The 15,437-nt window shown below is 53.6% G+C and overlaps 5 protein-coding genes across 5 annotated transcripts; 2 read left to right on the top strand and 3 right to left on the bottom strand.

Annotated features, from left to right (window-relative positions):
* Positions 1 to 892: 892 nt before the first annotated feature.
* On the top strand, positions 893 to 3,309 carry DUS3 (tRNA-dihydrouridine synthase 3; the record flags this gene model as incomplete). The annotated part of the gene is made up of 3 exons (XM_053177568.1): positions 893 to 1,224; positions 1,274 to 3,175; positions 3,228 to 3,309. The coding sequence occupies 3 exons, from the start codon at positions 893 to 895 to the stop codon at positions 3,307 to 3,309; spliced, it is 2,316 nt and encodes a 771-aa protein (XP_053038461.1).
* A 2,756-nt stretch (positions 3,310 to 6,065) lies between these two features.
* COL26b_004700 (uncharacterized protein) lies at positions 6,066 to 6,682 on the top strand (the record flags this gene model as incomplete). The annotated part of the gene is made up of 2 exons (XM_053177569.1): positions 6,066 to 6,608; positions 6,656 to 6,682. The coding sequence occupies 2 exons, from the start codon at positions 6,066 to 6,068 to the stop codon at positions 6,680 to 6,682; spliced, it is 570 nt and encodes a 189-aa protein (XP_053038462.1).
* Positions 6,683 to 8,683: 2,001 nt separating this feature from the next.
* On the bottom strand, positions 8,684 to 9,583 carry COL26b_004701 (uncharacterized protein; the record flags this gene model as incomplete). The annotated part of the gene is made up of 4 exons (XM_053177570.1): positions 8,684 to 9,059; positions 9,160 to 9,309; positions 9,387 to 9,472; positions 9,563 to 9,583. 4 exons carry the CDS (start codon positions 9,581 to 9,583, stop codon positions 8,684 to 8,686), a joined length of 633 nt encoding a protein of 210 aa, XP_053038463.1.
* Positions 9,584 to 10,851: 1,268 nt separating this feature from the next.
* COL26b_004702 (uncharacterized protein) lies at positions 10,852 to 12,223 on the bottom strand (the record flags this gene model as incomplete). Its single annotated transcript, XM_053177571.1, has 3 exons — positions 10,852 to 11,552; positions 11,605 to 12,099; positions 12,169 to 12,223. 3 exons carry the CDS (start codon positions 12,221 to 12,223, stop codon positions 10,852 to 10,854), a joined length of 1,251 nt encoding a protein of 416 aa, XP_053038464.1.
* Positions 12,224 to 13,404: 1,181 nt separating this feature from the next.
* COL26b_004703 (uncharacterized protein) lies at positions 13,405 to 14,539 on the bottom strand (the record flags this gene model as incomplete). The annotated part of the gene is made up of 3 exons (XM_053177572.1): positions 13,405 to 13,991; positions 14,051 to 14,291; positions 14,363 to 14,539. 3 exons carry the CDS (start codon positions 14,537 to 14,539, stop codon positions 13,405 to 13,407), a joined length of 1,005 nt encoding a protein of 334 aa, XP_053038465.1.
* Between the last annotated feature and the right edge of the window lie 898 nt (positions 14,540 to 15,437).

Raw genomic sequence — 15,437 nt, forward strand, 5'->3', positions numbered from 1 at the left:
CGAGGCGTAAAAGCCGAGTCGAGGGATGGCCAGGTTGGGATACCTGGCAGGGTCAACCTCTTGTAGGCGCCGTTCGTCGGTGCAGGCCCCATCATGGCTTGGACAAGATTGGGAGGCAGCTGGAGACGGGACGGATTTCTTCGATAAGACAAAAGGGGGCAGGTAGCGCTTGCTGTGTTCAAAGTCTGCAAAGCGACAACCTCAACCAAGGTTGTCTTGGACAGTCACGAGCTAGCGATACTGTGTACAATCAGGTCATTTTGTGGATTTTGATCGATGAGGGGCATCGACCAGCTGGCTATCATCATTAAATAGTTAGGGATATGGGACTGACTTTCACCTCCATCTATTCACGCTCGTCACGCCTGTGTGAGATTTTGGCTAATTTGTGAATCGTCGGCATAAATTCTATAGTGGCTCTAGGGGCATCCTGAGTGACACGAACCTCCGTTGTCAAGAAACAATCTAGATATCTATGGGATTGGTGATAAGACACGCGGGATGAAAGTAAGGCAACTGCTGAGACTTTACGTAGATGCCTATTTCAATGTTCGACCTAGGCAGGAAGGTATCTTGGGGGGGAGTACCCCTTTTGGCTGTGATATCTGGGCCGTGGCTCCTGTGCTTCTGTCGTCGTCGTCTTTGTCGTCTAGCTTCTTCCCGCGGCAGGCAGGTGCCCCTCCAAGCCGCACGTAGGCAGCCCCACCTTCCGCCCGCAGCTTAGGTACCGGGCCAGTGACATCAACCTCTTTTTTTTGCGCGACCCGCCTGATACCTTCCCTTTTCTGACCTCGCCTCCAAATACAACTGGTCCCGCCGTCGTTCCGACTTTTACCCATCACCAAAAAAACTTACAACAGGTCAATCGGCGGAGGGTTCAAGCAGCACAAAAATGGAGAGCCACGACGAGTCCGACCAGCGCGCTTCGAAGCGTCTTAAGGTGGACGACTCCTCGGCGCAGGTCGGCGGCGTCCAGGATGCATCTGCCGCCGTCGTGACCGAGGCGCAGGCCCCGAGTGAGGAGCGTGTCGCTGTCGATGAGGCTACGAAGCGTGTGGAGCCAATTGCCGCGAAGGAGAACGGTGAGAAGGCGGCGGAGGTGAGCAATGGTGATGTCGCTATGGCCGATGCGCCTGCCGAGAAGAAGACGGACGACAAGGAAAAGAACGACAAGAAGACCGACGACAGGGACAGGTCACGTGGCACTGCTCCCATTAAGGCTGAGTGAGTTTTACCATCAACCGAGTCCCGAGTACCATTAACCCGAAGACAGGTTTCTGATCCACAAGGAGAACCAGTCAAGAGATCAGGATGAGGTCGTTGATGATGACGACGCCGCTGAGGGCCGTGGTGAGGGTAACGAGCAGAAGGGAGACGCTCGCGACAACCGCGACAAGAAGAAGAAGCGCGAGAAGCGTGAGAAGGGTCAGAACAAGGAGCGTAGTTTCGGCCACTTTGACGATGCCCTCCGTCTCTGCAACAGCCGTGCCTGCACCTCTGAGTTCTCTCCGCGCGAGTGCAGATTCGGTGACAGATGCAACCTCGTCCACGACCTGCGCAAGTACCTTAAGGAGGGTCGCCGCGAGGATCTCGACACCTTCGCAGGCAAGTGCCCTGTCTTCGAGGAGTGGGGCATCTGCCCTTCCGGCTGGAAGTGCCGTTTCGTCAAGAGCCACATGAAGGAAGTCGAGCACGAACACGGCCGCAAGGAACTTGTTCTGGTGGAGGAACCCAAGAAGACTACTGGCGATGCTCCTGTTGAGGCTGGACGTGAAGATCTCAGGCCGGGTGTTTATAACAACACCGAGAACCAGCTCAAGATTGACCTCAGCCGCAAGCGGATTGACTTCACCGAGACGGACAAGTACATCACTTGGATGAACAAGGACACGAGGTTGGGCGATGAGTTCCACCAGCGCCGCAAAGATCAGAGGATTGGCAACAATGACGACTTGCGTGCGCAGTACGTCGAGCCGCCCCTGAAGCCGTCTGAGAAGCGCAGGCTTTACTTCGGCAAGGAGACGCCCGCCCTGGCGCCCCTGACTACCCAGGGCAACCTTCCCTTCCGTCGACTCTGCGTCGATCTTGGTGCTCAACTGACCTACTCCGAGATGGCTCTGGGCATGCCCCTTGTCCAAGGAGTAAAGAACGACTGGGCCCTCATGAAGGCTCACGAAAGCGAGATCAGCCCGCCTAAGGTCAACCCTGAGAGCGCCAGCATTGTGAAGGGCTACGACAACTCCCGCGATCTGAAGTTCGGTGCTCAGATCTCTGGTAACCAGGCCTGGCATTGTGTCAAGTCTGCCGACCTCCTCAGCAGATTTGTCCCTCACCTGCGTCTCATTGATCTAAACTGCGGCTGCCCTATTGACATGATCTACAAGTCTGGTGGAGGCTCTGCTCTTCTGGAGTCCCACGGCAAGCTTGAGCGCATGGTTCGCGGCATGAACACGGTCTCTGGAGAGATCCCCATCACGGTCAAGCTTCGCACCGGCGTCAAATCCAACCGCCCCACGGCCTCTTCCATCATCGGCAAGCTCGCCTTCGGCTCCCGCGAGAACCGCGAACGTGCAGGTGCTCCTGGTTGCGCCGCTATCACCCTCCACGGCCGCAGTCGCGAGCAGCGCTACACCAAGAAGGCCGACTGGAGCTATATCGCCGAGTGTGCCGTGATGATCAAGGATTACAACGAGCAGAAGGACAAGCTCACCGATACGGCTCGGGAGCCTGACGAATCCACCCTTCCCAACTCCAAGGACGGCCGCATGTTCTTCCTCGGCAACGGTGACTGCTACTCCCACATTGAGTACTATGAGCACATCGAGAAGGCCAAGGTCGATACTATCATGATCGGTCGCGGCGCCCTCGTCAAGCCGTGGCTGTTTGAGGAGATCGAGAAGGGCCAGTACCTCGACAAGTCGGCCACGGAGCGTATCGCCTACGTCGAGAAGTTTTGTAGATTCGGCATGGAGGCCTGGGGCACGGATGAGCTGGGCATAGGATTCACCCGCCGCTTCCTGCTCGAGTGGCTCTCCTTCGCGCACCGCTACGTTCCTCTCGGTCTGCTGGAGCACCTCCCTCCCGACCTCAACGACCGCCCGCCTGCGTACCACGGACGCAACGATCTGGAGACCCTTCTTGCCAGCAAGAATTACCGCGACTGGATCAAGATCAGGTATGTTGTCCTAAGAGAGGTCTATGTTTATATCTGCTAACGACCGTGACAGTGAAATGTTCCTTGGACCTGCTCACCCTAACTTCACCTTCCAGCCCAAGCACAAGTCCCACGCCTACGAGGCCGAGGGTTAAGGTGGTGATGACATGAGAAGATGATGTAGACACGGGGATAGGTACAAATGGAAAAGAGAGACCTTGCTACCTTTGGCTTTTTTAACGAAGATGACGCATGTTCGAGGGCATTGCCAGGTTGGGGAACATCACGAAAGCAGAAGTTGATGTACCCCAGAATTAAAATGGGCTAGACAAAATCAAAAGTCATTTCACGATCACAAATGAGGCGTTAAAATGAGGTGTTCTTTTTGACTTAGTAGCGACCCTACTTTTCGTCCCTCGTCCCTGTTGATCACATCCATGACGTCCTTAATGTTCCTATCGTTGTTGTCGGCCTTGTTGTCCTCGTTAGTCTTATTCAGTTATTCGCTGAGCAGTGGAAGGGTTACGGTCGGGTCACGAACTTCTGGTCAAACATCGAATAACGCAGGTTCTATTCATCTTGGGCATAACATGGCAAATTGCTGCTTCCAGACGTATTTAAAGGCCCTGAAGGAAAGATCTTACGAACAGCCCACCGCAATTCGAGTCGGTGTAAAGGGTGTAGTTCTCGTCGTGCGCTCAACCTGCGTTCAACAGCTTACGAAACATTTGACCTTCCTCCAGACGAAGCTCATATGAACCTTGCAGCCGACACCGTCTAGTGCGTCGAGTTCCCAGCATGAGTCTGAAATTATTCATTGTAGTATTCGTACAGGAGATGTCATCCACGTTTCCGAGCATAACTTCCAGCCTGGGGCACGTTGGAGAGGGACGTCATGACCACTAACGCGTTTATCAACTCCAAGCAGCTGCAAACTTGGTTCTAATTGGCTGCCTTTGGCTTAAAGAAATAGATCGGTCGTATGTGATTGATCCTGATATAGAGATTGAGAACCATCGCCGCCTAGAGTGGTCAATCATGAAGTTTTCCACGTCACGCCGCCCACCAGGCTGAAACTCCTGAGTCTCCCATTCTTCGTCGGCGTCTATCAATAATGACCGGTTGCCACTCAGTGAATTCGAGATCGATTTGTTTGCTATTTCCGTCGGCACATTGTGAAATCTTTCGACGAATTAGTCCCAAGCCTGCATTCAAGGATTGAGACTTGAAGGCAGTCGCGTCACCTCTGCGCATTCTTACGTACCCAGCTTCTGGCTGCTGACATTGTTCTGCGTGTCACTCTTACTAGATTTTTCAGTGTCTCACACGGCCTTGTGCTTATTTCATGACGTATTGGTATCAATACTGGCTTTTGGGGGACGACTTCCTGTCCCTTTCTTCATGGCAAAACCACAGAAGTTTAGCCCTGGCGATGGATCTTGACCGCAAACAAGTCTGAAAGATCCATGCCTCAGACTTTGTCCACCGGGATCCAGTTGATCAGTGGCTAGGCAACATTTGGTTTCGATACATGACCCTTTTAGATTTATCTTTATATGCCCGTCAAACACTAGGGCTTAATGGAGATGCAACACTTCCTGCTAAGTGGAATCGTCTCTATGTTTAAGGAGCACACGGCAGCTATCGAACTCCATCGCCAATTATGCCCTATATAGACTCGTTCTACCAAGTGGAAGCTAGTTGAAGCACGAGTGGCAATGACCAATTTCAACCCCAACACCGTTGTTCAAGTGAAACTTGCTAACGTCCTTCCATCTCTCTACAGTGCCGGTGCTGGCTGAGTAAAGTGACTGAATACGCGCGAAGCAGGGCTGAAGCGTGATGAGTTAACAATTGTATACCTTGCCGTTGTTTCCGAAGGCGACGAGAGAATTCCACACAAGATTCTGATATAGAAAGAATCAGATGCTCGCTCTTGCTCGAAGGATTTGCTGCGTCTTTCTACAGGTGCATCTCATAGTCGACTCTCTTAAGTACTGTTATTCCACATACGTCTATTACAACTTGGCTCCAAGCCTAGTGATTGTGTCCAATTTTCAAGAGATGTTTTATTTAAAGTCACATAGGCTTCTCTCTCTCTCTCGCTCTCTCTCTCTCTGAGGGCAACAATCATCCCTTCCGACGCCCTTTTCAATCTCCAGATGCAAACTCCCTCGCAGAGAGTCAGTCTGGTAAAATACGTATTGACTGGCAGTTTGCTAAAGTAATTTAAGTACATTGCCTAGCATACTGGTTTCCTGATCTTCTAGTTCCCTTGAAGTATTTCTCAGGCATATTAACGACGGAAAAGGCCGCGTCAGTTCAATAAACTATGCTGCTGCTACTGCCCTCATGATGACTTTGACCTTCTGGTAGCTTTGATATGAGTTGCTGAAGACGAAGCACATTCAGACGCATGATTTCTTCGGTTCTGAGTTTTCACTTACATTCTAGATGGATGGGTTTATATATCTCAGCCGTTCTTGATTTTCAGGCAGTAGACGGACACTCACGCACGGTTTATACCAGTTATCCTCACACTTCTATGATGTGAGCGTTTCCTAACCAACGTCCAAGAGATGATTTCTAGAACGGAGATCTCACTGAATAGTCGGGTTCTGCATGCCGACATGATCCGTTCCCATCGTGGAGTCGACTTTTGTGATTCTGGTTGTGACCGCCCTCCATCTCTGTCCATATCTGCGCTAAATACAAGCAAGCCTCCAATGTGGCGTGGAAGATCTAAGCACAGCCAACTGCCAAGGTGTGGCTATCAAGGTGAGCCCGAAAGGTTCCTGTAACATACAAACTCTACCAGGAAGAACTTCTTTTCGGAACAGAACACACAACATACAACACAAACAGGATACGAAGATCGATACCACCATCCTTACGCACCTTTCGATCATTAATGATGTGGCCAACGGGATTCCCCCCTACCTCCCAGGAGTATTTCGAAAGCTTCCTTTTGACTGAACCCGGCTCATCCATCGCCTCCGGGATCGAGCCTTGCTTCAACGAGTATGTCGAACGCTACATGTACCCTGGATTCGGCCAGCACATGGTGATCAGTCCGTCGTCATACATCGCCTACGAGATGGAGTATGGCCAAGAGCCGTACGCAAACCAGACGTACCCTCTGCCATCCCAATCGACAAGCTACAAGCTCGCCTCGAACGAGGTCAACAAAGATTTGGACTGGCCCGAGGGCGTCAATATCGACCCCTTGATAGCGGCGATATATCGCAACGCGACGAAGAGCCCGCTTTGCGGCCTCCCTGACCACATCTTGGTCAACATCATGCAGCAAACGGATCTGACCACCGCCTGCCAACTCCGCCGCGCCTCGCGAACATTCATGAGGATCTTCTCTTCGAGGCTCTTCTCAAAATGGCATAAGAACGGCGACGGGTACGGCTTTTTATGGAAATCGCCTTTCCAGGCCAAGGGCTGGGTGAAAGCTCTCTCTTTCGCGGCGCCACAGACAAGAGGATTTTGCAGAGGCTGCAAAACCAACCGCACGCCTAGAAGTTGGTTGTCTGATCGCGCCAGAGCTTTCCTGTACTGTTCTGGCTGTGACCGACTCCATCCGACGAGTGTCTTCTCCATTGCGGAGCGTCAGAAGAGGTCACATTCGAGAGTCTGTATCGGCGGAGAGGGCACATACGCTTGTGCGAACACAAGACCTTCACATGGGACGATTTCGTGAGAGTATCTTCGAATACGTCACTTCCGGCCTCGAGAAGAAAGAGTGTTTCCACCATCACTTGCGACCATGCTAGTCACAAAGAACGGGTTGAAGAGGTGAAGGCGGAATTTCAACACACGAAGGGCAACGCTCCCTGGGCTAGTCAAGTGGCTCTTCTGAAGAGAAGAAGACATTTGCGTTTCCCCAATAGAAAATGCCCGGTCACTGCTGTCGAATTTCGACGCCGGATTGCTGAGCTGCGAGAACTATCACCTTGTTCATGGTACCCTGAAGAAGGCCCCCGACGGTTAGATCCTATGCTATGTTTTGACCCCAACTCTTGTCACTGTCTCCATTACGAAGGTATCGAGAGATACGGGATTCCAGTCCATGACCGAGTGGCGACCAAGAGTGATGCGGAGCGCCGCCGTAAGTTCTCTAGATATGATATGGGTACCAATGCTAACGGCAGGCTAGATAGTCACAAGTTCTACCGATGGACAACGGACGAAACTGCCTACTTTCAAGCTAGTTTCCGGAACTGCGGATCCCATAAACACTGCTGGGAATTCACCCTTGATCGCACGTTCGGTGCTTCGGAGGACTCGGGCCAGTTGAGTCCGTCTAGTCCCCAGTGGTACCTTGCGTTGGATCCTGCGTCCTACAACCTGAAAGACGACACTGAATTCAAAGAGATAACTTGGTGCGAAGATCAGGCTTGCCGCAATTATTGTGGTCTCCGAGAACATTCCAGCCTTGGAACAACATGCTTGAAGGACCGGGAACTCGTCTAATACAATAAAAAATCCCGACCCAGGGGGTCTGCTTGTATCGTATGTGAAGATCGAGTAACCGACTGAAGGCCGGATGGCATCTATTACACGGCCGAAAAGTTCAACGAGAATTCCAAATGGATTGAAATGGCAAACCTCTTACCCCGTACTGACCGGACTTACGGCTATGAAGGATGTTCGCACGTTCTCGGCATCAACTGGGTCGAACAGCACAACAACCGCATGTGAACATCAAATCCTGCTGTTCAACCGGATGATTATGTTGATCACCTCTGTTGTGTCAAGACGAACGAATTTTCCTTTCCTCTCGTCGTCGGTTGCTGTCTCCGCTGGTCCATGTCGTCCGTATTCGTCTATAGCGTTGTCGTCTTCGTCGTCTTCGTCGTCTTCGTCGTCTTCGTCGTCTTCGTCTTTCGGGGACTTACTTGAAACCTTGCGGCAAGTTAGGGTCAAGAACATTCAAGATCGAAACAGCGTCGATCGTGGTCAGGATAAATCTCGAGGGCGACCAGAGAACCTCATAATAACATGAGCATTTGGAACGTGGTAGCAGTCTTTACACTACTTGCTGTGTAAACGGTATGGAATCCACGATGGGAGGGTCATGTCCGCAAGTGTGTCTTCGTGACGGGCTATTCCCAACCGCCTAACGCCAGTCGCAACTTAACCCAACTGTGAGACATCAGTAATTTGACCTGATATATAGTTTGCAGACGTAAAGTTTGCCTGGGTACTTATACTGATGAGACAGTGACGACCCTTGTGAGGCGTCAACTACGTATTTCAAGTAACCATATCATGGCACAGACAGAATGAACAAAGACATTTCATCTTGGACTGGATCCAATTGCGTCGAAACTCAAAGCTGATGTATAGCTAAACGCCTCGCCGTGCCGGCGAACCTTCCTAATCTTTACACCAGTTGGATCTTCAGAGCTGTCCAGCTCCCGGCCAACCCTCACCTCATCACCACCGCGGGTCAAATTTTATTCCATAGTCGTCTTCCGCTTAGAAAAAAGTCGTCAAGTCGATTTGCATTAAGGCCTTTTACTGTGCCTTCTTGTCGCCCTTGGGCTGCGTCTGACCGTACTGCTCGGAGAGCTCGTCGTAGCTCTTGTGCAGGCCGGCGCTCTGCTTCTTCAAGGTCTCGATGTCGCGGTCCTTCCTCTCGAGCTCCTTCTTGAGCTTGGCAATCTCGCCAGCGTCACCGGCAACGGCGAGCTTCTCGCTCTGCTTGGTGTTGCCCTGGGTGCCCTCGTAGCTGCGAACCTTGTCCTCAAGACGCATGACCTCGAGGATCATGACATAGGTGCGGTTGAGGATCAAGGACAGGAAGAGGGTGAAACCACAGAGGTACATGTTACGCTGGGAGTAGAACTTGCGGGCTTGCACTTCGAGGCGCTCATGGCCCATGACGGCGGCTCTGTGGCAGAAATTGTTAGTGAGTCGATTGTCCTGAGGGGCTCCTTGAAGGTGGGCATTCCAAGGGAGAGATTGTGGAAGGGGGGCAATGATGTACGCACCCGCTGTTCTGCTTCTCGGTAGCAAGCGCCAGCTCGACCTGGACGCGGTAGACGCGGTTGACGCTGTCGATAAAGAGAATGAGGATGAAGACAAAGGTGATCTTCATCCAGTACTGAACCTTGGCGACGATGGGGCTCTCGGAGATGAAGCTGCGGAAAGGCCGGACGGTTAGCTTCGAGCTCTTTGGGAACGCAGCATGCAGAGGGAGCGGAGCGAGAGCACATACGTAAAGAGTCTACGCTTGATGGCGAAGGGAAGGGGCACGATCAGGAGCATGAACAGGCCCATCTCTGCCATGAGCAGCATGAACACCTAGATCCAGTCAGCGGCGGCTCTCCTCAATTGCCCCTCCCCGAGTGCAGGAGAGGCACGACGCCAGTGTTGTGCAAAGCCGAGACGTACGAGAGTGTAGTAGAGAGTCATCTTGACGATGCGGGGAAAGCTCAGCTTGTGAAAGGTTGGTCGTGTGCTTCCGGTCGAAGTAGGAATTGGTGGTTGTAGGAAAGAAACACTCGGAAGCCCAAACTGACTTGACCGACGGTGTTTTTGTGTGTTGAGCTGGCGAAAAAGTTGCGTGGGTATTGGAGATTCGGAGTGCTGTGATTTGTTGCGAGGGATGCGGCAGGCGGACTTGGGAGGAGCTGGCCTTTTGTACAATGTGCGTGAAAGGTGACGATGGTGGGACTGGATCCGTAAGGTAGAGGTGGCAGGACCACAAAGCGTGCCTGTGTCTGCCAGCAGGTAAGGTGCCTGTCTACTTTCCCTACGTGCCTGTCTGCCTACCTATGTTCGTGCGGACGAATACCTACGTAAACGTTACGGGGAGAGCTGAGCAACTGAACCTGGGCGGGTCCCCTCCCTCTGGCTGCGGTGGTCCTGTGTGAGGGACCTACTGCAGCTGGGAGGAAGCTACCGGGTACAGCAAAAAAGACGTAAGTCAACAACGTCATCGGTGGCTCGTGCGTCGACTGGACGGAAGCTGAGGGAAAGCTAAGGGTGCAATCTGCCTGATGCGGCTGCTGCGGCAGCTGCCGCCAGATGGATCCGGGCCTGGCCAGGCCATGTTGTGCCGCTGTCCGTAGGAGGACACCCGAATTGACTCCAGTCATCCAATCTGACGTCAATGTCGAGATGGCACGAGGAATGGGATAGGGCACACGAATCAGGTTTGGGCACCAAGCCACATCCTGTGGAGCCGCGTTGGCGCTGGTCTGGCCATGTCTGTTCTTCATCCACGCGGAGCATGTGCCTCATCACGGCCTATGTTTTCATGATCATCTTGTGCAAACATGTTGTATGCATTCTCTTCGCTATAGACAAAGACTGCTTCGTAGGCATTACCTTGGGTATTCATAGCATACTGAGACCAAAGTAGCCAACCAGCAGCAAACCGCTCCCAATGCCACGGGATCCAATCGTCAACCTGAACGCCCAGCTTTTAAAGTCCCAAAGGACAAACAACAGCCCCTAAACTGAATGCCAGAATCGTACACTCTTTACAAAGAAAATGAATGGCTTTATAGACGGGTTTTGCGGAGGAACTTGCGAAAGCCCGGTGAGAGGCTCTCTGGCACATGCTCAGATGAGCAGCTCTCTGTCTCCTACTCAGATGAGCAGCACTCGCAGCACTCTGGCGCGAAATCAGATGAGCAACTGTCTGGCGCCTACTCAGATGAGCGGCTCTCTGGCGCCTAGTTATAGAACACGCTCTTCTGGAAGCTCTCGGGCGACACGTCGCCAATTTTGGTCTTGATTTCCGGGGCCTTCTCTGGCACGGGGGCAGCCTTGATCGCAGCCAAAGGCTGTCCGGGTCGCTTAATAACCTCGAGGTAGGTCGAGGGAAGGTAGCCCATGCGGCCATCGCGAGCGCGGCATCTCCACCACTCACTGGGGTTGCCCATGGGGTCGCTCTTGGACAGAACGGCGATAAGTTCGCCCTTACGCACCTCCATGTCCACATCCTTGACGGCGTTGCCGGCTTGGGGCGTGAAATCGTACATTACGCGGCAGTAGTCAAGCTTGGAGGGGTCCAAGGCTTGTTGCTCGCCGGCAAGCGCCATGCGGCGGCGTTCTTCCTCCTCCGCAGATTGGGCCATGGTGTTGATCATCTTGCGCATCAGGTACGGGAGGCCGAACGCAGCAAGAATGAAGAAGAAGAGGGGCTTGCGAGAAGCCTTGGGAGGTCCTAGAGGAGCGCCATCGGGGCCGATGGGCGGTCGGCCTTCAAACTTGGCAAAGGCAGCGGGTGTAAGAGCCGTCGCATCGGCTGGGGGTGGACGGCCGGTAATCTTGGCGATGAGGGTACGGATCCAGCGCATCAGAGTGAAGATGCCCAGAATCGAGCCCAGGGTATCTCTGAGGTTACTAAACTGTTCCGCTACTGAAACCATGGCTATTTGCTTGTCAGTGACGTCTACTGTCGATGATCCGATGCTGAAACTTACCGAAAAAGCTGGAGTGTGTAGCCATATACGTGCTCTCCAACATCTGAGCAAAACCGCCAAAGGCGCCGACGATGCCCTCCAACATCTGGAACGTAGCCTGAGTGCTGTTGTTGAATCGATTCGTCAAGCTGTTCGGATCGTTGGGGTTTCCGGGCATGCCTCCCATGCCCATTCCCCCCATGCCGCCGTACATGCCTCCTCCGTACATGCCGCCGCCATATCCGCCATAACCTCCGTACATGCCGCCACCGTAGCCGCCGTAGGAACCCATCCTTGAGTACGGGCTGCCGTAAGGCGAAGAGTATCCGCCGCCGTAAGGGCTTGCTGCACCGATACCGGCTCCGAGTCCGGTCCGGCTGTATGCCGAGGCGTTCTGGTTGACCGCGGAGGCGAGAGAAGCTGGCCGCTCAGGGACAGTGGGCGCCGACGATGGTGAAGTCGTCGAAGCAATCGAGGCCGCCGGTGTCGGGGTCGCGATGGAAGCGGCGGTAGGAGCTATTGATGAAACCGTTAATAATCTCGATCTAGAGGCTGGATTGGCAATGTTGGTGCTGGTAGACGCACTTGACGCAGCGGTAGTTGCGCCGGCCCGTTCCCAAGGCTTTGGTGGTGATGCCATTTTCTTGTTTCACGATAAGGAAGAAGTTTTCCTTACAGTCGTTGGTGTCGCTCGGCGTTATCTCGCAATCTACCGGTCGGGGTTGGCTGGTGGCGACGTTGCCGTCTGCTGCTTTGTTTTTCTCTATCTCGAGCACCGGAAATGCGACGGATGATGGCTTTTCGCAGCCAGGTCGGATGGAAGATGGCAATCGACCTCGATCAGCTGCGATGTCGAAAGACGATCGGACGACGTTGGCGATGGTAGGAGCGGAAGAGAGGGGAAGGCAAAGTCGGGGTAGAGGATAGGAAGAGCGTCGCTGGGATGACGGACGCGGATTGGGCTGATAGTGCAGCAGACCTGAGTAATGGGGGTCAGTCGGCGGACGGGGTCGGGGACGCAGCCGTGCGTGCAGTTGCCAGTCGCAAATGCTGGCGGCAAGTGACCCGGGGCCTGTGCTTGGCGTTTACACTGAAAATGTGGAGAGGAAATGCGAAGGGCGAGGGTAGTAAAAGGTAAAAAAACATGGGGTCGGGGGTTCAGGTTCCATTTGCCTCGGTATGTCGGCCGGCGGCCTAGGCCTGGCTTACGCTGCTTCGTTGCCGCTGCTGCGCCGCCCATAGAACCAGGCCTCGGCATCTTTCATCAGATCGCAAAGATAGTCATTCAGGGTCTCAAACCGTTCTGGCGGTTTCGGACTTATGTCCGAAGGCTATTCGTTGCGAGACCACCAAGTCTTTGTGCTAGAGTAACTACTTTTCCTCGCTATCGTCGTTCCCGCCGCCGTCGTCCGCTGCCGTCGTCTCTAATCGTCTCGCTCGATGTCACTCTCGTCGCTTCGACTACCGTTGTCGTCGTCTCTAATCACTATGATTTGTGATCGTTCTTGATCGAGCTAAAGCTTCAAATTCACGGGTATTGACAACGTCGGAAACATAGCCGTGCAGATACAGGAAATTGTGGTCCTCTGCTCAGTGACTTGCAGCGAGATCCCCAGATCCGCATCAGCTACACGCGGCCGCCAATGACGCTGCAAAGGCGTGTCGTGCGTCGCCAGCAAACCGACCCTGTTTGCAACGAAGCACAACACAACACGTTTGTCACGATTTAAAGTGTCTAGACCATCTGAGTCATCAAGGGTTCAAAATCACAAGCTTCAATTTCTATCGTCCTATCACGTTTCTTCTCTCCCACCTCCACGCTCACTGCAGCCCGGCAAAAGCCTTGGCGTTCTTCACGTGCTCTTCCCACGTAGTCAGCTTGTCCTCGACAATGGCGTGCGACTCGTCCAGCTTCTCGCCGCCGTAGTATCCAAACTCATCCAACAGCCTCATGTTCTGCAGCATCTCCTCCGCCACGAAGTCGGGCATGCCCTGGCCCTTGAGCGCCCCGCGGAACTGGTCGTGCGTGAGCTGGTTGTACTTGGCCGTCTTGCCGGCCTCGGGGTACACCTTCTTGAACACCTCGACCGTCTCGCCGGCGGTCACGTACGCCGTCGCACCGAGCACGCGCTTGCCGAGGACCTTGTCGCGGTTCAGCACGATGCCCTTGACGAACTTTCCGGTGTCGGCCACCGTGTCGAAGAGCGGGATCGGCGCGGACGCCGGGATGGGCAGGTTCACGGCCCACGCGTTGTCCGGAGGCGTCTGGCGGAACATGCCGCCGGGGAAGTTGGACATGTAGAGGCCGGGGAGGAAGAAGGTCGAGGGGAGGGAGAGGGTCCGGATATATTCCTCAACAGCGGCCTTGCTATCAAAGTGGTACACGTCTGGAAGGACGCCCTTGGAGACTGTGAAGGTTTTGTTAGTGAGTTGCGTTATGCCATAATGTGGAAGCTAACAAACTCACGCTTGTTGATGTCGAGCAGAGAGCTGAAGATGAAGTGCTGGACGCCGGCCTCCTGCGCAGCGTCCGCAATATTCTTGCCCTGCTGGATTTCCAAGTCTGCCTTCTTGTTAGAAAGTGTTGTCTCGCAAGCCGAGTTGATAAACCCACCCTTGTCCAGCTTATCCCAGTAGTTGGTCACCGCGAAGACGGCAGTGGCACCCTTGACAGCAGCTGCCAACGACGCCTTGTCTCCAAGATCGGCCTGAGTGGTAGAGGGTTAACTTCTTGCCTCGTAAATCGTTGGGTGAGGTAAGAATAGTCGAAACAACTTACACTGACAACCTCGACGCCCTTGGACGCCAAAGCCTTGGAAGAGTCCTTGGTGGTGTCACGGGTGACACCGCGGACTGCCCACTCTGCCTTTAGCTTGGGATCGTTCAGGAAGATGTTGACGACGCTGCCACCCTGGGCACCAGTCGCTCCGAACACTGTGATGATCTTCTTGGACATTGTTGATTCTGATTTGCGTAATTGCTATGCGCGGGTTTGTTTTCGTAGTTGGAATAGGTTGGACTGAAGCTTGTGCTAGCTGCGTTATCAAGTCAGGATGGGGAACCTCCGGTACTTGTACGACGATGGAGTTCGGACGGACCTGAGTGCTTCTATGCGTGGAACGTCTCACAATTCAATATCTGAGTGCCGATTGGGAACAAGATTGTAAGACAATGATATTTGAATTGCTGATGCTCTTCTGCTTCGTCGTCATTGAGGGGCAGCGTCGTCGCTTAATATACCCCTCGTCCAAGCACTCCGGCCTGCTTGCTTGCCAAGCACACACAGTCTAAGACATCGCGGTGCCAAAACCGCAGTAGACGCATCTCGACATAAAATACCGAATCAGGCAAAGACACTGGCGCAAGAGTGGCCACTCACGCTCCATCGCCCAGAAGAAAGTTCCGTCCAATACTGCAGACCCCGCGCCGCAGAGGTGCTGCGTGGCTGTTGCCCGCAAGCTTACTTACATGGTGGAGGTGCGTGTTGACCTAAGCAGACACTAAGCAGCGCCGGACTGCCCTCCGACACCCGAAAAGTCCGTCCGTCTGGAGCTGCACCTCGACGTTCCCGCACTTGGTCGGGCACCGGGGGACTCGTGGTGCTTACTCATGGCGCATACTCTGTACAACGGTGAAATCAACCAGTGGCACTGCTGGAGAAGCCTCATCAACGCGCGCTACGCTGGTTGGCTTGCCGCTGATCTTGGTCCAAGTAGAGCTTACCAATCGAACCAACATTAAACCACGAGCTTCCCGCCGTCTCCACCTGTACAGACGCGAGGCGCGAAACCCCGAATACAACACCATGGAAAGTTAGCAATCATTGAAAACAATTTCTCGAAGAAGACTTCAGA

This window comes from Colletotrichum chrysophilum (genome assembly GCF_026319265.1).
Source record: "Colletotrichum chrysophilum strain AFK26 chromosome Unknown scaffold_29, whole genome shotgun sequence".
NCBI classification, from domain to species: domain Eukaryota; kingdom Fungi; phylum Ascomycota; class Sordariomycetes; order Glomerellales; family Glomerellaceae; genus Colletotrichum; species Colletotrichum chrysophilum.